The 24,400-nt window shown below is 40.8% G+C and overlaps 1 protein-coding gene across 1 annotated transcript; it reads right to left on the minus strand.

Moving 5' to 3' along the window:
- Window positions 1-4,179: 4,179 nt before the first annotated feature.
- Window positions 4,180-5,136, minus strand: LOC134208804 (uncharacterized). Its single transcript, XM_062684750.1, has one exon. It carries the CDS (start codon window positions 5,134-5,136, stop codon window positions 4,180-4,182), a length of 957 nt encoding a protein of 318 aa, XP_062540734.1.
- Between the last annotated feature and the right edge of the window lie 19,264 nt (window positions 5,137-24,400).

The following is a 24,400-nucleotide window of genomic DNA, read 5'->3' on the forward strand; positions in this document are numbered from 1 at the left end:
GGCGGTATTGGCGATGGTACATATTCACTAGAAGCAGCGTTACGTGATGGTTCCGCGGGAGGATAATAGGATGACGCACGTTGTAGCATATGTCTTCAGCTGCACCACTCCGACCACGTTCACGCAGCAAAATGTTACCATCTAGAAACGGTATTAATCGGAAAAGCTGTGCTTTCCGATGGAAGCCTGTCCGGTTTCGTTCGCTGCTTTAATGGATAGTGCGGCGATCTCGTCAGAGTACGACTCGCGCTGTTCAAGCCTGAATATCGTCACCTCTGCCAATCTAAGTGCATTTTGTTGAAATTGTCCAGCGGTGTTTTATTTCATCCTGGATGAGTTATTAAGGAATCGAAGAGTACATATATGCTGTTGCCCGTAGGAGTTGTCCCATGAGGAGAACCAATTGAAGTCAATTACTGGATCGACCGAACAATGTAACGAAATCGTTGCGCGCATCTCTTCAGTTGTGTTAGACACCGGCTCTTTTGGGCGAGGCCATTCGGTTTCCGGCAGACGGAGAAAGTCAGGTCCTTGAAACCATTTACTATCTCGATTGAAGTATGGGCCGCTGCCCCATTTGGTTGCTTCATCCGCTGGATTGAATTTCGATGGTACCCATCTCCAATCGCTTCCAGTCGTGTTCTCTAGAATTTCACTCACTCTGAAAGATACAAACTGTCGGTAGTTTCTGGGATCAGCCTTGATCCAGGCTAGTGCCGTTCTGGAATCCGTCCAGAACACTTTCTTCGAAACTGAAACACCGATATTTTGTTCAACAAATTTCGACCAACGTATGCCTAAGACGCACCCTTGTAATTCTAATCTCGGAATTGACCACGGTTTTAGTGGAGCGACCTTAGATTTTGCGGCGATTAGGCAACATTGCGGACTAGTATCTTGTTCATTTATGCGCAGATAGATCACACATGAGTATGCTACCTCGCTCGCGTCAACAAACACATGGAGCTCTGAATTTTGATACGTAGATTGCTTGGCGTTCCGAAAGTAACATCTCAGAATTTGTATCTCAGTGATGTACTCAATCATGTGTACCCAACTTTTCAAAAAGGTTTGCACTTATTTGCTCGTCCCATTCAGTGCCTTGTCTCCAAAGATCTTGGATGAGGACTTTGCCATGTATGACGAACGGCGATAATAATCCCAAGGGATCAAACAGTGTCATAACGCACCGTAGCACTTGCCTCTTCGTGGGTCGGGTGGTGTTTCGAATCAACTCTTGCACTTCTTCACTCATCAGGTGGAGAAGCTCAGGTTGTCGGTTGAAGGATTCCACAACATCCCAAGGACTCTTCCTGCTTTCACCCCATCTACCGGAGTCAAGTGCCTATCCGTTCCAGCTGACTCTTCGCCAAGTCGTTTCAACACCGCCCCACTGTACTATTGGGCCACCAATTGTGCAACTTAAACCCTCCGTTACCGTGTACGCTTCTTACCTCACTCGCCACTTTTGAAGCCTCGTCATCGGAACTGAAACTCGCCAGATAATCGTCGACGTAGTGGTTGTCTACTATCGCTTTTGCCGCTTCTGGATACAACTCGCGATGTTGCTCGGCATTCCGATTTTTAATGAATTGCGCCGAAGCAGGTGAGCATGAACTGCCAAATGTGGCAACGTCCATCAAGTAAATTGTCGGTTTCTCGGATGGATTATCTCGCCACAGGAAACGCTGAGAGTGCTTATCTTCTTCTCGTATACGGATCTGATGGAACATTTCCTGGATATCTGAACTGACTGCCACTTTGTACAACCGGAAGCGAAACAGTATAGCCGGTAGGGAGGTTAGTTGGTCTGGTCCTTTCAGGAGTGCGTTGTTTAACGACATACCTTCAACCTTGGCTGCAGCGTCCCAGACGACTCTAACCTTACCCGGTTTCTTGGGGTTCATTACCGCTTCAACCGGCAGGTACCACACTCTCCTGGGATCAGCAATTTCCATTTCCGCTTTTGTAGCCTTGTGTGCATATCCTTTCACTTCGTATTCCCGTATTTGGCGTTGCATGTTCTCTTGTAGTACTGGATCTCGATCCATCCTTCGCTCTAGACATTCTAGCCGTCGAACGGCCATGGGGTAGCTATTCGGGAATTCTACCTGGTCTTCCTTCCAGACTAGACCCGTTTCGAAGCGATTTCCGATCCGAATGGTTGTAGTCTCCATTATGGTTAGCGCTCGTTCGTCCTCCCTGGACATAGGAATCTCCACTGGTACTGTTCCAGTACCTTCAATGGTATAGAAATCCTTCACCGCTTCGTGAAGCATTTTGTCGCAAGAGCATTCACAAATATGGAAGCTGTGAGATTCATAATTGCTGCTCCCTCGAGGACCGTATATGCACCAACCAAGTCTTGTTTTTACTGCCACCGGTGCCGATCCAGGTCCTTCACGTACTTTCAATGGCAGTGCCAACCGCAGATTGTCTATGCCGATGAGGATCTTAGGCGCCGCATCTTGATAACTCGTGAGTGGGATGCCCCTCAAGTGTTTGTGTAGCTTTACTGCTTCTTCCACCTTGAAACTTTGCTGTGGAAGTCCAAGGCTGCTGACAGTTCTCGCATTCACCAGCTTGTATCGTTTGTCTTGACCGATCCCGTTGATTTCGATTGTAAGCTGTTGCGATTCATTCTCAACGCGCGATGTGTTTCCAGTCCAACGTAGACATAGTGGGAATGGAGTGCCTTTATTCCGAGCGATGTAACCAGTTCCTTCTCTACCAGTGTGAGATCAGAACCCTCGTCAAGAAATGCGAAGGTGTTTATTGAACTATTCCTCCCATGAAGGGTCACGAATAATTCGAAATAGCATCGAGGATGTCAATCGGCGATGGATATGATTGTCTGCCATCTGCATCGTGTATTCCGATGGTTTCGGAGGACCCCTGGAGGAGTGAAGCAGCGAATGATGGCGAAACTGGCAACCTTCGATGTCGCAGGTTTTTCTACCTCGGCATGCACGCCGGCCATGGCTAAATAGACAGTTTTGACACAGGCCTAACGAACGGATTCGTCTCCAGCGATCGTCGACATTTAATTGTTTGAACGCACTGCAATCACGCACTCGGTGCCCGCCTTTATGACAGTGAGCGCAATCGAACTGCTTCGGTGCCTCCTCCGGACTGGATGATTCCATCGAATGGGAGTTCACAAATCCTTTGTACTTCTGGCGATCACGGATGCTGTTCCGTTTTTCCGGCTCAAATGTAACTACGCTGGTTGCATCCCGTACCACAGACGCCATATAATCGCCGAAGGTTTTTAAATCACCGTGTGGAAACCCCCGTTTGTAACCCGCCCACATCATCCGTTGGTCTGCTGGAAGTTTCGCAACGAGTTCTTGAAGCAGTGACGGGTTCGAAAGATGAGCGCGTTCGTTCGCAGCTTCGATGTGGTCACACAATGCCTGCACCGCCTTTCCGAAATCGATGAGCCCCTTCTAGTTTGTCTGATTTTGGAGCTGGAATATCACGTACCTTTTGAAGTAGGGCATTGATCAACAACTCCGGTCGTCCAAAACGCAAGCGAAGTGTCTCGATTACTTGTGGAACCGCTACTGGAAGCACTAACCGACTGCGTACTGTTTCGAAAGCTGGTCCTGATAAGCACCGCTGTAAACGTAGCATATTTTCACCGTCTGAGAAACCGCAAGCTTCAGTTGTGTAGCGGTAGTTCGAGATGAAGATTGGCCAGTCTGCTGGGTCACCGCTGAATCGAGGAAGCTCCTTGGCCAGGGACTGCCGTGCTGCAAGTTGTTGCTGCGTGGGTCGATTTGGATTTGATTGGGGAGCTACTGTATCTTCTGGATGGGTTTCTGGCTGATGAGGCTGACGAGGGGACATATACATTTCAACCGTACGCGAAAGAGGGTTATGCGCTGGTATCTCAGTTGATTGAGATTTGGACTGACTGTTGGACTGTGTGGCATCGTCTGAGTGCGCGAGTAAATCTCGCAGCTGCTCTCCAGTATTTCTAGGATGGGAACTTGACTCAACCGAGCGCGCGATGGATCGCAGCTGCTCTTGATTGAGTGGATTATTGGTCGTGGGGCAATGATCGTGTACTAAATTTCTTGTATTTCCAACATAATGACTCAAGGCTTGACGCTTACCTGGGAGGTCCATAGCTTGACTTACCAATGGCCGGCCAGAATGGCTTACCGGCATTTTCTACGGCCAGACATCACTCGGTGATTTGGCCCCTCCAACGGCTCCTGGTTCTGCAGGACGATGTGGTTGCATTCGATCGTGTTCCGAGACCGGTTGCAACGCTCTGCTTGCCTTTGGTATGGTACCTGTCTGCTTTGCCTCACATGACGTATTCGTGGGTTTTGGCTGCAGTAACTGTATTGGATTAATTGGATCCGATTTGTGTTCTCCGCTGCTGGTCTGAAACCCTTCCAAAATTTTCCGGCATAATTCGAGCTGATTATGTAGACTGGTGAGCTGATCAGGTGTTGGATTGGCGCGAGTCTCGCACTGCTCAACCCGGTTCCTGAGTTCTTGCATAGCAGCTTGGGGATCCTTCTTCCCTTGCAGGTACTTAACCGTATTTGGTTCCAGTCTTGTGAGGGGAATAGAAACCATAACAGGTGTAGTCGACTTACGAATTTCGGACTGTGATTTCGACCGTCGATTGGATTTGGCTACGGTTGCTTCGGAAAGAGATGAAACAGCGGGCAGTTTACTTGCTGTAGAAGAAATCGTTTCGTGGTTCACTTCACCAGTATGGTTTACCGTCTCCTCTAATCCAAAGGCTTTATCGATCAGCTTCTGTTGTTCGTTCAGATGGCGGCGTTGTAACTCCAACTCTAAACGAGCGCGTTCCATTTGTTGCCTTTCGACAAGTTCACTTAGGCAAACAGAAAACACTGACGCTGAACTGGAACGACTCGATGCACTTTGCAGCGAAATAACGTCATCGTTCTGTTGGACAGAACAGTCGCCACACGTGAAGGGTTTACCTGCTACACTCTCGTTTACACCAGCGCACGAAAAGTGCTTCCAAACGTCGCAGTGGTCACATTGGACCATATCCTCTGACCAATCCGGTCGTTGACAGGCTGTACAGCTGGATTCTTCGCCATCTCGTTGGTTGGCTCCAACTTTGCTCTGTTTACCATCCATGCCACGAATTTTGAAGATTGTTCTGGCGATGTGTAGGGTGAAGTTAAGGCTAAGCCGGGTTTGAAAGCTTTATTGTGCTTCAACTAAAATAATATTTAAGGGTGAGTACATTCTTATTTTAGATTGATTATGGTTCACTTACAATTCGGTGGCCCTATTTCGTATTGGCTCACCCTACGAATCTATTCTACGGCTCCCTTGTGATATGGGACCTACGGACATATATTCGTTATATTTTTGTAACTTGTTATTATATTTATCAGTTAATTTTCTATTTCTTACTTTTTCCTTTTCAGGTGGACTAACGGACCAGTGGACGGACTGACTCAAACACACTGTACCGGCTGGATCGGATTCTACATAATAAGATATACATATTACATTCCATCAACTGTTCCAGTTTCTAGACGCTGAACTAACCTCAATTTTGTACTTGTGATGTCTGACTAACGAGCGCCCTTGTCTTATGAGCCAAATTCCCGTCCCCGTCCACTACTGACCACTACCGTTCGATAATCAAATTCACTGGTAAACTTTAGCAAAATAATTTAATTCTCGGAAAAGATAAATCTCAACACCTTCGGTTTTAACACGAGTTCAACACAAGTTCTTCGACTATGTATCACGACTGTTTTCTAGACTCTGCCTGAAACACCTTTGACAGCTTATCCCAGATGTCACTGGAACCGCTTCGACGCTTTGACAGGTGGACGCATCGCTTTTAATATAGATGACAGGGTTGCCAGATTGTCCTCTTCTGCGCCAACAATCATGGTAAAATCACCCGAATTTTCACAGGAAAATCTTCCAACTTACGCGGGAAATTAAATCGCATTTCGACAGGAAGTTAATCCGAATTTCCAATTCACCCAAATTCCCATTGAGAATTCATCCGAAAATCCTTGGAAATTCAGTTGAACTTCCATTTCCAGATTTCCACGAGAGGGTTCGACTGATGTTGGTATATCGGAGCTACTTCTAACGGCGTTGCAGTCTTGGATAATCAAAACAAATATTTAAGATTTTTCCCGACGTTTCGACTCTATTTCGAGTCTTCTTCAAGGGGAGAATTCTACAAAATCGTTACAAAGAAGTTTAGTGTGAATCAAGTGAGCAACTAAGTGAAATCAACTATTACAAAAATCGCTTTGTTTCACTTAGTTCAATGTCCGATGTACAATTAAAGAATTGACTCCCACAGAATATGAATCTTTTAACGACAAATGATTTTGTAGAATTCTCCCCTTGAAGAAGACTTGAAATAGGCTCGAAACTTTGGGAGAAATCTGAAACATTCGTTTTGATTATCTAAAACCGAACCCCAAGTTAGAAGCAGTCTGATATATAGCCCCATATCCAATCCAAACCAACCAAACCAACCAAACCAATCCAAATCCAACCAAACCAATCCAAACCAATCCAAACCAATCCAAACCAATCCAAACCAATCCAAACCAACCAAACCAACCAAACCAATCCAAACCAATCCAAACCAATCCAAACCAATCCAAACCAACCAAACCAACCAAACCAATCCAAACCAATCCAAACCAAACCAAACCAATCCAAACCAACCAAACCAATCCAAACCAATCCAAACCAATCCAAACCAACCAAACCAACCAAACCAACCAAACCAATCCAAACCAATCCAAACCAACCAAACCAACCAAACCAACCAAACCAACCAAACCAACCAAACCAACCAAACCAATCCAAACCAACCAAACCAATCCAAACCAACCAAACCAATCCAAACCAATCCAAACCAACCAAACCAATCCAAACCAATCCAAACCAATCCAAACCAACCAAACCAACCAAACCAATCCAAACCAATCCAAACCAATCCAAACCAATCCAAACCAACCAAACCAAACCAAACCAACCAAACCAATCCAAACCAATCCAAACCAACCAAACCAATCCAAACCAATCCAAACCAATCCAAACCAATCCAAACCAATCCAAACCAATCCAAACCAATCCAAACCAACCAAACCAATCCAAACCAACCAAACCAACCAAACCAATCCAAACCAACCAAACCAACCAAACCAACCAAACCAACCAAACCAATCCAAACCAATCCAAACCAACCAAACCAACCAAACCAATCCAAACCAATCCAAACCAATCCAAACCAACCAAACCAATCCAAACCAACCAAATCCAACCAAACCAATCCAAACCAATCCAAACCAACCAAACCAATCCAAACCAATCCAAACCAACCAAACCAATCCAAACCAACCAAACCAATCCAAACCAATCCAAACCAACCAAACCAACCAAACCAATCCAAACCAACCAAACCAACCAAACCAACCAAACCAATCCAAACCAACCAAACCAATCCAAACCAACCAAACCAATCCAAACCAATCCAAACCAACCAAACCAACCAAACCAATCCAAACCAACCAAACCAATCCAAACCAACCAAACCAATCCAAACCAACCAAACCAACCAAACCAACCAAACCAATCCAAACCAACCAAACCAACCAAACCAACCAAACCAATCCAAACCAACCAAACCAATCCAAACCAACCAAACCAACCAAACCAACCAAACCAATCCAAACCAACCAAACCAATCCAAACCAATCCAAACCAACCAAACCAACCAAACCAACCAAACCAACCAAACCAATCCAAACCAATCCAAACCAACCAAACCAACCAAACCAACCAACCAAACCAACCCAAACCAATCCAAACCAACCAAACCAATCCAAACCAATCCAAACCAACCAAACCAACCAAACCAACCAAACCAATCCAAACCAATCCAAACCAATCCAAACCAACCAAACCAATCCAAACCAACCAAACCAACCAAACCAACCAAACCAACCAAACCAACCAAACCAACCAAACCAATCCAAACCAATCCAAACCAATCCAAACCAATCCAAACCAACCAAACCAATCCAAACCAATCCAAACCAACCAAACCAATCCAAACCAACCAAACCAACCAAACCAACCAAACCAACCAAACCAACCAAACCAACCAAACCAACCAAACCAACCAAACCAACCAAACCAACCAAACCAACCAAACCAACCAAACCAACCAAACCAATCCAAACCAATCCAAACCAACCAAACCAATCCAAACCAATCCAAACCAACCAAACCAACCAAACCAATCCAAACCAATCCAAACCAACCAAACCAACCAAACCAACCAAACCAACCAAACCAATCCAAACCAATCCAAACCAAACCAATCCAAACCAATCCAAACCAATCCAAACCAACCAAACCAACCAAACCAACCAAACCAATCCAAACCAATCCAAACCAATCCAAACCAATCCAAACCAACCAAACCAATCCAAACCAATCCAAACCAATCCAAACCAACCAAACCAACCAAACCAATCCAAACCAACCAAACCAACCAAACCAACCCAAACCAACCAAACCAACCAAACCAATCCAAACCAATCCAAACCAACCAAACCAATCCAAACCAATCCAAACCAACCAAACCAATCCAAACCAACCAAACCAATCCAAACCAACCAAACCAACCAAACCAACCAAACCAATCCAAACCAATCCAAACCAATCCAAACCAACCAAACCAATCCAAACCAATCCAAACCAACCAAACCAATCCAAACCAACCAAACCAATCCAAACCAATCCAAACCAACCAAACCAATCCAAACCAACCAAACCAATCCAAACCAATCCAAACCAACCAAACCAATCCAAACCAATCCAAACCAATCCAAACCAACCAAACCAACCAAACCAATCCAAACCAATCCAAACCAACCAAACCAATCCAAACCAACCAAACCAATCCAAACCAACCAAACCAACCAAACCAACCAAACCAACCAAACCAATCCAAACCAACCAAACCAACCAAACCAACCAAACCAATCCAAACCAACCAACCAAACCAACCAAACCAATCCAAACCAATCCAAACCAACCAAACCAATCCAAACCAACCAAATCCAACCAAACCAATCCAAACCAACCAAACCAACCAAACCAACCAAACCAACCAAACCAATCCAAACCAATCCAAACCAACCAAACCAACCAAACCAACCAAACCAACCAAACCAATCCAAACCAATCCAAACCAACCCAAACCAATCCAAACCAATCCAAACCAACCAAACCAACCAAACCAATCCAAACCAATCCAAACCAATCCAAACCAATCCAAACCAATCCAAACCAACCAAACCAACCAAACCAACCAAACCAATCCAAACCAACCAAACCAATCCAAACCAATCCAAACCAACCAAACCAATCCAAACCAACCAAACCAATCCAAACCAACCAAACCAATCCAAACCAATCCAAACCAACCAAACCAATCCAAACCAACCAAACCAATCCAAACCAACCAAACCAATCCAAACCAATCCAAACCAACCAAACCAATCCAAACCAACCAAACCAACCAAACCAACCAAACCAATCCAAACCAATCCAAACCAATCCAAACCAACCAAACCAACCAAACCAACCAAACCAACCAAACCAACCAAACCAACCAAACCAACCAAACCAATCCAAACCAACCAAACCAACCAAACCAATCCAAACCAATCCAAACCAACCAAACCAACCAAACCAATCCAAACCAACCAAACCAACCAAACCAATCCAAACCAACCAAACCAATCCAAACCAATCCAAACCAATCCAAACCAACCAAACCAATCCAAACCAACCAAACCAACCAAACCAACCAAACCAATCCAAACCAACCAAACCAACCAAACCAACCAAACCAACCAAACCAACCAAACCAATCCAAACCAACCAAACCAATCCAAACCAACCAAACCAATCCAAACCAATCCAAACCAACCAAACCAATCCAAACCAATCCAAACCAACCAAACCAATCCAAACCAATCCAACCAATCCAAACCAATCCAAACCAACCAAACCAATCCAAACCAACCAAACCAATCCAAACCAATCCAAACCAATCCAAACCAACCAAACCAATCCAAACCAACCAAACCAATCCAAACCAACCAAACCAATCCAAACCAATCCAAACCAATCCAAACCAATCCAAACCAATCCAAACCAACCAAACCAACCAAACCAATCCAAACCAACCAAACCAATCCAAACCAATCCAAACCAACCAAACCAACCAAACCAATCCAAACCAATCCAAACCAACCAAACCAATCCAAACCAATCCAAACCAACCAAACCAATCCAAACCAATCCAAACCAACCAAACCAATCCAAACCAATCCAAACCAACCAAACCAATCCAAACCCAATCCAAACCAATCCAAAGCCAATCCAAATCCAATCCAAACCCAATCCAAATCCAACCCAAATCCAATCCAAACCCAATCCAAATCCAATCCAAATCCAATCCAAATCCAATCCAAATCCAATCCAAATCCAATCCAAATCCAATCCAAATCCAATCCAAATCCAAATCCAATCCAAATCCAATCCAAATCCAATCCAAAATTACTGAAATTTTGGCAATTACAAATGGAATATTTTATCATTATGGATTGCTCATCCTACCGCGTACTCATTGTTGTCCACTTTTTAAAAATAAGTACCGTAATATGGGGGGAAGATGATCATTGAGACGAAGATGATCATTTGATGTGTCAGTCAAAAGTGCCTAATTTTTTATGAAACGGTAGTCAACAATATTATCCGTTCAAATAATGTTATCGCTAGGTCATAATGATTTTAGTAGAGCTGTCTTGATCAACTTCACTCCAAACCAAACCAGATTACTCAAAAAATGTGTGATAAATTAATTTATTTTAATAGATTCGAACGCATTTCAGAAAACTAAAGTTGTTGATTTTGGCAACGTATAGCAGTACATGTTTTGAAAAGATTTGTTTCGATTTAAAATGTAAACACCCATTGTTATTATATGTTTTGTCTTAAAAATGATCATCTTCCCCCCAGTTGACGGTACATTTGGTATCTTGTGGGTTGCAAGCAATATATGATACTGCCAGGTGGGTCACATATCCAAAATGTTTGGGAACCTCTGCCTTAAGGTGTTATCTAAAGTTTTCCTTCGTAAAGAAATTTCCGATTGAATTCCTACAAAATTAAAAGGAATTTAAATAAAAACTGAAACATTTTCCCAATATATTTCCAGTAGAAGCATAAGTCAAGACAAAATTTTCAAAACGACTTATCTGCTTTTGTAAACAAAGATTAAAACGTTGATTTGACGAATATGATAGCATCCCCACGCAAATAAACACCACCAACAGGTAGCGGAAACCTTCAGCTACCTATTGATGGTGTTGGTTTGCGTGGGAGTGCAATCAGATTCGTCAAATCGACGTTTGAATTTTTGTTTACAAAAGCAGATAAGTCGTTTTGAAAATTTTGTCTTCAAGTACTAGAACGCTTGTAATTCCTAAAGGAATTCTCGAAGAAAAGTTCTTAAAAAAATTCAAAGAATATCGGACGAAATCTCCAAAGCATTTACATAGATATTTCTGACTAATTTGCTCAAGAAATTATCGAATAAGTACCGAAAGGATTTTCTGAATGAAATCCTGGAGGAAGGAATTCCTCACGGAAATTGTGAAGCAATTTTTAGAATTCCTTTTTGAAGAAATTTTTGAATTCATTTCCGGAGTATTTTTCGAAGAATTCCCTGGAGAAATTTTCAAACGAAAACCTGGAGGAATTTGCAATGGAATTCCTGAATTATTTTTTGTGATCGAATGTCTATATTATGGATGAACTTGCGAAGGCATTCTTGGAGTCCTTTACTGAAGAATTTCTAAAGTAATTGACGAAAAAAAAAGTTGTGAGTCAACCAATATTTTTAAAGTGTTCCGCAATATTTGGTTGTTTGAATTGATTATTTTGCTGCGAAAATCTATATATGACACGCCTATTGTTGAACTCCCATAAGAAGTGCACGTGCGTTCTACAATAGGTGAAGAAATTATCCGTTCAACATTTGGCGAACTACTCTAAATATTTGGAACTATTTTACTACGAAATAGACCTACGTCAGAACATCGTTCTTTCAACTGCCCTGGTAAAATGCATACGGGTGAAAGAATCCAGAAACTATTCACCTGTGAAGGAAAACGTGGTGCAACCCGGTCAAAAGCGGCCTTGCTTGAAGACGACGGCTCCGTTCTGAAAATTTCTCATGTAGGTATACAAGTTGAAGGACAGACGACGCGTGTCAAGTCAACGAGCTCCCGGCAAAACCGGGCGTCCAGACAGTCGAGACGAATGACCTCAGGTGAAACTTCCGTTGCGGGTTTTGCGTACAAGTACTAGGGCATTAAGTGATATACACGCGGTCAATGTCAACAACTCGCTGAAAGTTATATGTCTCTGAATTCACTTGCAAAATTGTGAAAGCAATTCATTTAAACTCGTAATGGGGCTCTCTAACAGCACGGAACGAACCTGTTTGAAGTGCTTCCATTTGTGCATTGAACGAAGTGAAGTGCTTTCAATCCGTGCGACCACATCAAGCCATCAAACACTCAATCCGGCAGTCGATGATTTATGTTTCATCCCATCACCGGATATCGCAAATTTTCCTGGAAATCAAATGCTGACCACCCCCTTCCCACCGCAGCCTGCCCGCCTATCGAAAGCTAGCACCCCAAATCGAATATATAAAAAAAGTACACACTCATCGATAAAACCAACAATGATTGATTGATTAATTTGGATATCACATTTTTCACATTTTCTCCTCCGATATGTACTGCCGACCGGAACCCGGAAGATATCGCTTGTCGGCTGCCACCGAATTCACGTTTCATCCTGCTTGCTTGCCCTCGTGTGATTGCATTATGGAACTTTGGATGGACAATAGTTTCAGCAGAGGCCTCCAGTATTTCTCATATATTTTAAATAACAACTGCAACTGATTATTTTTGATGTGTGTTGAATTTTTATAACGATCTTGGAAGGAAATCGAATTGTTCTATCACATTCATCAGATGATGGAACTCAAAAAAGTTTGTTCGATCAATTTCGTTTTAGCCACCTGGATGAATGACATCCTACTGTGCCTTTTTAGGAGAATACAAGACACCCACCGAAATGAGATTGAGCAGCCAAGGCGAGTGCCAATCAGTGGAGGCGGTAGTGAAAAAATCGTATTTTATTCCTTTTGCTGATTTTTCCAACACCTACTACACATAACCACATGAACGGCCAACCAGCACCTCCCTCTGACCGTCGAGTTCTTCTTATCTGTTTCAGTCTTTTGTACCTATCTATCGAGAGGCATAAGAGAGAACTGGGTTGCATTTCGTAAAATATCCTATCTTGGTTAAAGCTTACTAAATAATAGAAAAAATAACATAAGTTGTGTCCATGTGGATTTCAACTGCTGGTATTAGATCAAAACAGCAGGAAAAAATTTGTTGCACCGTATCTCTTATTGCTTATTAGTAAGAGGTGTATTTGGATGTTTATCATCATATAATTTATGCATTCAATTTCATTTCATAATCTATATAAATGAAGTAATCTCGCTTTACTTTTCAAAAAAACCTAAGTAACATTTTTTTCATGAATTCATGGCACATAATATGTAATGTAACAACGGGATGTTGCAAGTAATTTACAAAGAAAGCATTAAAGTTCACGGAGAGTTCTTTGAAGTATCAACGGGAAGTTTTAGAGTTATCAATCGGAAAATTCTTGAATTTCGACTTTACATTCCTTAATATTTTCACTTCAAACTAGGTATTCGAAATTTTCCCAAAAAAATCATTGGGCTTTTAATAATTTAAATAGATCAGTGGCGTGACACATATTTAACAGTGACGCATCAATGCAAAAATGTCGGCGTCGGTGACTCACACTTCTTGTAGTACTCGAACCCGCTGGATATTCCATTAGTTGTCTTCGAGAATTTTGGTTTCAGCAGCTGTGAATCTGGTCCAAATTGATTTTTGTTCTGTCGAATTTTGTTTAGTTTGATTTTGTTTTGTTTGAAATTTGATAACTAAATTACTTAACTCGTGATTGATCTTCACATTATTGCGTAACGCACAGGGAACATCACACATGAAAATTTGTATAATTTGGAAAAATCTACGAAGACAGGGAAGGGTCGTTTGGCCGAAACCCATTCGCCGAAAACCATTTGACCGAATGCCACTAGGAGGAAAATATCATCAGGCTGAAACCCATCTGTAATTAGGAAAGCTTTGATCACCGCGTGACTTTATCGAAATTAATTTATTGGCTTTTTTCGGTGATAATTATACTACCCAAAGCGAAAGGGAGTAGATGAAAGTAATGAAGATACAGATTCGATGGACACCGCAAGCGAGCGGCAAGTGTGAAATGAATAGAAACTGAAGATTAGCAGAGGGCCATATGAGAGAACAAGCATTGTTGAAATCGCTGTTATTCTGCCTAACGTCCACCCAGGAACGGCTTGGATAGTGACGTGATGATCACTGTACCAAGACAGCTGGCCGAAAGGGTTATTTGACCGAAAGGGTCGTTTGACCGAAAGGGTCTTTTGGCCGAAAGGGTCATTAGGCCGAAAGGTCATTCGGCCGAAAGGTCATTTGGCCGAACGGGTCGTTTGAGAAGGGAGACGTCTCAATTCTCTTTCCTCATTTCTCCCTTCTCACTGTAAAAAGTGAGGAACGTGAAGTAAGTAGTGAGACGCTCATTACTGATTTCGCGCTTCTCACTTTTCATAGTGAGAAGTGAGACGTCTCACTTTTTACCGTGAGAAAGGAGAAATTATGAATGTTAAACCTGATGTCTCACTACTAACCTCTCATTTCTCACTGCTCACTATGAAAAGTGAGAAAAGTGAAAAGAGAGACGTCTAAATTATTTTACCTCATTTCTCACTTCTCACTGTGAAAAGTGAGAAGCGTAAAGTGAGTAGTGAGACGTCTGACTACCCACTTAGCACTACTCACTTTTCACAGTGAGAAGTGAGACGTCTCACTTTTTACAATGAGAAGGGAGAAATTATGAATCAAAAGTCAGATGTCTCACTACCCACTTCTCATTTCTCACTGCTCACTATGAAAAGTACTTTGCGCTTCTCACTTTTTACAGCGAAAAGTGAGAAATGAGGCCTGAGAAGTGAGACGTCGCACTTCTCACTCTTCATTTATTACTATTACTCACTTTTTACAGCGCGAAGTGAAAAATGAGGAGTGAGAAGTGAGATTTCTCAAATCTCATTCCTCATTTCTCACAAGTCACTGTCTAAAAGTGAGTAAAGCGAAGTGGGTAGTGAGACGTCTCTCTTCTCACTCCTAATTTCTCACTTTTCAAATGACTTTTTCGGCCAAATTACCTATTTGAGAAGTGGGTAGTGAGACATCTGACTTTTCATTCGGTCAAAAGTCTTATTCGGCCAAATGTCTTATTCGGTCAAATGTCTTATTCGGCCAAACGACCCTTTCGGCCAAATGTCCCTTTCAGCCAAATAACTTTCGGCCTAAAGGTCTGTTCGGCCAAATTAACCGTAACGCTGGGTAGATACCTCTTCGTGGTGCGTTACGGGGTAAGTTCTACCATGGTTACATTGCCAGCATTGCCAACGAATACCTTCCCAATATCCAACTCCGTGGTACTTACTCCTTCTCTCCCTAGTAACGGTACAGAAAAGCGTGTCTAGGAATAGTAATTCTAACGCTTTTGTCATTTTTGTCATAGATTGAAATTAAGGACTACACCCTCCTTGATTCCTGATAGCAATCTGGACAGAAATTTCAAAGGAAACATGAGTATCACTAGTTTCCAGTCCGCTAAATATACCGCAGCTATGCCATGCTTTCGTGTTTTCATATATTTGTATTATATTTATTTTTCATATTTCATTATACTTATTTTTCATATTTCATCAAATTTATTTCTCGTATTTTTACATTTCCATTTTTTAACATTTCCATATTTTTATAATTTCGTATTTTAACCCTTTCATATTTTTTTTAATTACGTATTTTATAATTTCATAATTGTGCACTTTCAAGTTTTATTATTTTTGTATTTTAAAATTTTCATGTTATTATGTTTTTATATTATCATATTTTCTATTTTCTTTAAACTTAACATTACACTTTCATATTTGATATTTTATGTTTCAATATTTTCAAACTATTATATCTCATACATGTTTTTGTATTTTCATATTTATAAAATTTCATGTTATGATTCGAAAGCAGCATTATTTCCGGCAGCCCCACCGTCTCCTATTGCAGCCTATATCCGAGCTCGGGACACGGTTTATATCACTCTCATTTGCCCTTCATGTCAAGATTTTTCGGCAAAAAGGATCGAATCCATTAGCCTTGCAGCAACTATATTCTGTCTATCAATTCGGGTTTCCCATCTATTTTTGTTGCCTTCTCCACCGTATCGCTATCGTTCGCGCTCCATCTCGGTTTGACGGATGCCGCTCACTACGAGAGCTCGCATCCAACGTGAATCGGCGGTAGGACACCAATTGAACCGCAAAACTAGACTTGTCAAATCATCACCGTACAATTTTCGCTTTGGATCGTTTACTTTTTTACTAGAAGTAAGATGGGTGTACCAATCGTCGCCATAGTTAAGATCAACTATTTTTAAAAATACAAAAAAAAGGCATATGGGTGGTGTTGATGTGCCAAGCGGAAGGTTTCCCTTCGTGCTCCTTAGAGCAAGATTACCGGTGGTGAGTTTGAGCCGTTTGGCAGCGCAGTATCATTACTTGACACTTTACCGGTCGCTACTAAACGCGTTGCTATAACAGTAGCGCGACTGACAGGTGACCAAATTTGGTCGCGCGATAAGAGCGCTGCTATTTGATGAACTTTCAAATGTCAAACGTCACCGGTACGGAATACAGCAACCAAATTGAGAGCCGAAAATAGTGACCGATACGGAAACGAGTGACGAAACTAAAATGAAAGCGCTGAGCGGGTGATTAAAATGCTCGCGACCGATAATGATGCTCTTAAAACAAATGTGAAAACCTGCTTTAAAATTCATGATAGTATCCAAAATTGCCTAATCCATAATAGGGACGCATGTACCAGTTGTGGCACTATTCTTAATTTTGTTTCCTATTATGGCAAACCCCCTTTGTTTTCTTATGGCATTGGCCATAATGGGACCACTAGTGCAACAACTGGTGCAAAGGACGACAGAAAATAAGCAAAATATTTTTCAAACGCTCAAATTTCGAAACCGGTTACCGGTCGAGCAATTCATACCCACCACAATTCACAAACAAATTTTGCCGCTCGTCAACGGGTAGCAAGCACTTCAGTAAATTCCAATTTTTCGAATGTACCTACGTATGCAAACATCGCTGCTGGTAGACAAAATTTCTCTTCTCAAAATGAGGTTTATACCCATGTCCCAATGGAAAATAATGGTCATGTTGCCGATTCAGGTAGCATGACTGCTTCCGATTTTGATTTTTTAACTGAACAATTGCATCACATGATTGATGCAATGTTCAAAGCAAATACCATACCAGAAGCTGTTCAGGTTGGTATAAAGTACACACAAAAAATTGTTATCGGACTCCGTTTTAATGGATCTAAATAATTGTGTGAAAGTTCTAAATTGGAATGCCCGCTCTCTAAAGGGTGAGGAAGATGAATTATTCAACTTCCTTTCAGTTCATAATGTGCATATTGCCATTATAACTGAAACGTATTTAAAACCAGGACTCTCCATTAAAAGAGATCCAAACTATTTTATCTACAGAAATGATCGTCTTGACAGCGCCTGTGGTGGGGTCGCCATTGTCATTAATAGACGTATCAAACATAAATTATTTTCTTCGTTTGAAACCAAAGTTTTTGAAACCTTGGGAGTTTCTATTGAAACAAATTTTGGTCAATTTTCCTTCATTGCAGCCTATTTGCCTTTTCAATGCAATGGGCAGCAAAAGAATTTGTTGAAAGCTGATCTTCAAATTCTGACTCGCAACAAATCAAAATTCTTCGTAATTGGCGACTTCAATGCCAAACACCGTTCATGGAATAATGCTCAAAGCAATTCCAACGGCAAAATTTTATTTGAAGATTGTTCTGCGGGATATTATACTATTCAATATCCCAATGGCCCTACTTGTTTTTCTTCCAGTCGAAATCCTTCTACAATTGATTTAGTTTTAACGGATTCAAGTCAGCTGTGTGGCCAATTGGTAACTCATGCTGACTTTGACTCTGATCACCTTCCTGTGACATTTGAAATCTCACAAGAAGCCATTTATAATCCAATCAGCTCTACTTTTAATTATCATAGAGCTGATTGGGATTTATATAAAACATATATCGATAGGAATTTTGATGTTGATATTCCTCTCGATACCAAAAGTGATATTGACAATGCGCTCGTATCTTTGACAAATTTAATTGTCAAAGCCAGAGGCATTGCAATTCCTAAATGTGAAATTAAATTCAACTCCATTATTATTGACGACGATCTTCAGCTACTGATCCGTCTTAAAAATGTGAGGCGAAGGCAATACCAAAGAACTCGCGATCCCGCGTTGAAAGTTATTTGGCGAGATTTGCAAAATGAAATTAAAAAACGTTTCGCTATTCTGAGAAATACCAACTTTGAGAGTAATGTCTCGAAGTTGGATCCCAGTTCGAAACCCTTTTGGAAATTAACAAAAATTCTTTAAAAACCTCAAAAGCCAATTCCAGCGCTTAAAGAGGGAAATAAAATTTTATTAACAAATGGCGAAAAGGCTCAAAAACTTGCTCAGCAGTTCGAGAGTGCCCATAATTTTAGTCTAGGTCTCACTAGTCCAATTGAGGATCAGGTTACACGAAGCTTCGAAGACATTCTCAACCAAGATAATGTTTTTGACCCTTCGTTGGGAACTAATTTGGATGAAGTGAGATCTATTACTAAAAATTTAAAAATATGAAAGCCCCAGGTGATGATGGTATTTTCTACATACTTATCAAAAACTTCCTGAGAGCTCTTTATCCTTTTTGGTTAATATATTTAACAAATGTTTTCAATTGGCATACTTCCCAGATAAATGAAACAAAGCGCCAAAGTTGGTCCTATTTTGAAGCCGGACAAAATCCAGCTGAGGCTTCTAGTTATCCTTAATCAGTTTGCTTTCTTCAATAAGCAAACTGTTTGAAAAGATTATTTTAAATAGAATGATGGTTTATATTAATGACAATTCTATTTTTGCTGATGAGCAATTTGGTTTTCGCCATGGGCATTCAACCACCCATCAATTATTAAGAGTTACGAACTTAATTCGGCTCAACAAATCTGAAGGATATTCGACTGGTGTTGCTCTTTTTGATATAGAGAAAGCATTTGACAGTGTTTGGCATGAAGGTTTGATTGTAAAATTGATGAATTTTAATTTTCCTCTGTACATTATTAAACTGATCCAAATGTATAACATTTTTACTTCTGACTTACCTGATTTACCACCAGGGTGTCAAAAATCTTTGTTTGCAGATGACACAGGTCTCTCAGCCAAAGGGCGTAGCCTTCGTGTCATTTGTAGTAGATTGCAAAAAAGTTTGGATATTTTCTCCACTTACTTGCAAAAATGGAAAATTTCCCCGAATGCTTCCAAAACTCAGCTTATAATTTTCCCACATAAGCCGAGAGCGTCTTACTTGAAACCTTATAGCAGACATATTGTCACTATGAATGGGGTTCCAATTAATTGGTCTAGCGAAGCTAAATATTTAGGACTTCTGCTAGATCAAAAATTAACTTTTAAAAATCACATTGAAGGCCTTCAAGCCAAATGTAACAAATATATTAAGTGTCTATATCCACTTATAAACAGAAAATCAAAACTTTGTCTTAAGAACAAACTTTTGATTTACAAACAAATTTTTAGACCTGCCATGTTGTATGCTGTGCCAATATGGACTAGTTGCTGCAATACCAGAAAGAAGGCACTCCAGAGAATTCAAAATAAAATTTTGAAAATGATTCTGAAGTTGCCTCCGTGGTATAGTACCAATGAACTTCATAGAATTTCTAATATTGAGACATTGCAACAAATGTCCAACAAAATTATTTCCAATTTTAGACAAAAATCGTTGCAATCTTCTATTGCAACGATTAACTCCTTGTACCCTTAGTATAAAATAGGTTAAGATTAGTTTAAGTTGAAAACATTGTAATTCCTACATGGTTCAATTCAACCAGAGGAAAAATTCTAACTGCCAGAGGCAATTGAAATGTATTAATAATAACTAAAAATATAACATAGCAAATAAGGATGATAGTGTTAAGAAAACACGGTACACCTAGTCTAAGAGATGAATGCATGTATTAGATAATTAGCAAATAAAATTAGTTAAAAAAAAAAAAATAAATAAAAATAAGCAAAATCGTTTGTTTACAATTATGGTTTGTTCGAAAAAAAACCGTTGACTGAATAGCTGAATTGACCAAAATGCCCTTTTTCAAAATTGTCGTTAGGTCTCGCAGTAAACGCCATTTGGTCGAAACTTTGGACATTTTAGACATTTTGGGACATTTTAGAGCCAAATGACACTTCCTGACAAACGACCATCTACCAAACGGCATTTTTGACCAAATGATCTATTCGGTCAAACGACTTTTTCGACGAAACGACCATTTCGATCAAACGGCATTTTCAACTAATGACCAGTTAGTGAAAACAACATTTTCGGTCAAATTGCCGGTTCGGCCAAATGTCTCTTTCAGCTGTATGTTGCTTTCGGCAAAACCGCTTTCAACTCAATAATCGTTTCGAACAAAGTTCAATTCTGCCAAAGGAAGTTTGGACAAACGACGAAACAAACCATTAGAACAAAACACATTTCACCGAAAATATTGTTAAGTCGAAATGGACATACGGGCAAAAATGTCGTTTGGCCGAATTGTTCACTTGACCGAAAAAGTCGTTTGGCTATTCCGGTGTTGAACTTAGTCTGTAGATTAAAAAAACACCTTAATAAAGAAATAAAAAAAAAAAAAAAAAAATTGGCTATTCGGGTTTACATTGTTGACCATATTACCCGTTCAGTAATTGATGTTTGATCATATGACCCGCTCGGCCAAACTACAGTTTCAGTCAAATGGCCTTTTCTGTAAAACGATTATTTTGGCAAAACGGATTTTGCGACCTGATGACATATTCGACCAAACGGTCTTTTAGAGCCAACGGCAATTTCGGGAATATTACCAGTTCGCCCGTATGTCGCTTCGTGCAAATAAAACTGTTTTCGATGCCCAAACGCTAATTTCTGCCACATGCAATTCGGCAAGATATTAATAAAGTTAAAAAAAAATCGGCTAGATGCCTTTCGGCTTAACGTGTTAATCAGCCAATCGGCACTTCACATCTTCTTTAATAATTTCACATGGAATTTCCGAAGAATTTCTTATGAACAATACAAAAAGTTTCCTGTAGAAATCCAAATAATTTCCTTTAAAACTCCGAAATTCTGTTGAAATACAGTTTTCCGTGAAAATAAAAAATAGGGCAAATTCAGAGCAAAAAGAGTTTTGTAATAAAAATTCTGATAAATTTTCCGTTGAAATCCACAAGTTGAACAAATTCCCGCGGAAGCTCTGAAAAATGTTCAGTGTGAGTTCCGGACAATTGCGAAATTTCAATAGAGTGTCCAGTGAAAAGTCCTTAGAGTCCCGTTGAATTTGTTGTGTAAATTTCGAAAATTACATTACAGAAACTCAACAGGAGCTTTACGTGGATATTCCAAACAATTTCTTGTGGAAATTTAGAACAAATTCTAAGGAACCGTCTAAGACGAATTAAGTACTGTCCATTTAATTCCACCAGTTAATTTTCGTTATCTTTGCAGATACGTATTTCGACCACAACTGTGTGGTCGTCTTCAGTGTCTTGTACTTGACTCGACAAGTCGACGTGTATCTGCAAAGATAACGAAAATTAACTGGTGGAATTAAATGGACAGTACTTAATTCGTCTTAGACGGTTTAATACATTCCACTAAACGAGCTTAATATATTTTTCTGAAATTCTAAGGATTTTTTTTTGTAAATTCCGAAAAATTTCCTTAGGAACTCAACCCGAGCAGGAGGAATTAGCTAAATAATACTTAATTCTGTTATTGATACTTTACTCTGTTATGAACTAGCCCTGCATAAGAGGTAAAATACTAAAGGAATAATACCAAAAATTAATATGCACAATACTTGAGCCATAACATACTCTGTTATTAAATTATATTTCAATACCAAATGCATAACCAATTATTATTCGTTTGGTATTGAAATACCTAAGCATGGTATGCCTCAAGTATTCTGCGTATAAGTTTTTGGTATTATTTTTTGGTATTTTACCTCTTATGCAAGGCTGAATCAAACCAATTTCTGTTATCGAGGTCGTCGCTCCTGCTCGGGAATAGGTTTCCCTTAGAAGTGCATATGATTTTTTGATCTTCAACATATTTTTTATTTTGTTTGTAGTTCACATTTTTGTAGAATCGATAGAACGACACTAACATTCATAGATTGACAGTTGGCCCATGTAGCATAAGAACAGCATAAGTCCCAAACAAATTTAAAATGCAAATAATTAAGTTCCTGGGCTCCAAAACATGTGAAAAATTGGAGTTTGGCTTAGTTTTTTATGCATAGGGCAGCAGCGACTATGTCCAAGGGCTTGACGATCCCTCCCCAGGCCATCTGCGAGTTGTGGGGCTTGCCTAGGATGTGGTGGGGTTTGACAGTGGGCCCTGTTAAACCTCTACAAAAAGCTGCATGTATCCGCAAGTAGGCCCCACCAAAGCGACCGTGTGCCGCTCGAAGCGCACAAGCCCAAGTCCTGGTGTTAGGTGGGACGCTAAACAGCCCTGATACGACAGCCCTCCGACGAGACAGGAGGTTTGCGCAGGCCCAATAAGCCGCCTGGAAAACCAATAATTACGAACAATATAAGAGATAATGCGACTCGATATAATCGGCAAAGACCTAGGCGACGAATAAAGGATCACGATTGGAAGCTTGGAACATAGAACTGCAAGTCGCTAGGTTTCGCAGGTCGCGACAGGATGATCTACGATGAATTACATCCCCGCAACTTCGACGTCGTGGCGCTGCAGGAGATTTGCTGGACAGGAAAGAAAGTGTGGAAAAGCGGGCATCGAGCGGCTACCTTATACCAAAGCTGTAGCACCACCAACGAGCTGGGAACCGGCTTCATAGTGCTGGGAAAGATGCGCCAACGCGTGATTGCGTGGCAGCCAATCAACGCAAGGATGTGTAAGCTGAGGATTAAAGGCCGTTTCTTCAACTATAGCATCCTCAACGTGCACTGCCCACACGAAGGGAGACCCGACGACGAGAAAGAAGCGTTCTACGCACAGCTGGAGCAGACATACGATGGATGCCCACTGCGGGACGTCAGAATCGTCATCGGTGACATGAACGCACAGGTAGGAAGGGAGGAAATGTATAAACCGGTCATCGGAACGGATAGTCGGCACACCGTATCGAATGACAACGGCCAACGATGCATAAACTTCGCAGCCTCCCGCGGAATGGTAGTCCGAAGTAATGCACACACTTGCACATTTTATTTAATTAAACGGATTAGGTGAAAATTGTATAAAATGTGCAGTCTCAGAACGAATCATTGCACAGAAGTACCATGCGTCTACATATGCTGTTATGTTTATATGCTATTGAACAGTTTTCAACATCGCTACCTACCTTTTCCCCTGGTAGGCCCATTTTTGCCTGAAAAACTCTTATGGGGACATATAGCTATCGTACTCAAGCAGCAATTGTTCAGCAAACCCGGTTGCAGTAACCTTATTGCGACTGAATCCAGTCATATTTAAGTTACTATGATCGATCTGCAATATGTGTGTTGCTCGGGTAATAACTTAGATTATTAGTATTAGCTTAGTATTTTCACTTCTTATTAATATTCATGCAATCATGCAAACATAAAAATGACTTCAACGCCATTAAAGCGACGAACCTTCTCCAACTTTGTGACCAAATAATCTCGGAATTTTCCCAATCAATCAACTAATGCCGGTAACCTGTCGATTCTAGAGGTCGAAAACTACAAATGCAACACATAATCTTCGCGAATACAAATTTACTGTCGACCAGTGTAATCAAGTAGTGAAAAAGTTTACACAGTGGTGAACATTTGAAATTTGTTGTCATTAATCGTTTTTCCTAAACGGACGATCCAAAACAGTAAGTTCAAGATTGCTATTAGAGTGCTATTTTCTTTGACAATGCAATAATAGCAAGGATTTCGGAGGAGCAC

The sequence above is a fragment of the Armigeres subalbatus genome, chromosome 2 (genome assembly GCF_024139115.2).
Source record: "Armigeres subalbatus isolate Guangzhou_Male chromosome 2, GZ_Asu_2, whole genome shotgun sequence".
Lineage (NCBI taxonomy): Eukaryota > Metazoa > Arthropoda > Insecta > Diptera > Culicidae > Armigeres > Armigeres subalbatus.

What these genes read in the sequence shown, in the direction of transcription:
- LOC134208804 (XM_062684750.1), bottom strand. Translation starts at nt 5,136, where the DNA reads ATGGATGGTAAACAGAGCAAAGTTGGAGCCAACCAACGAGATGGCGAA.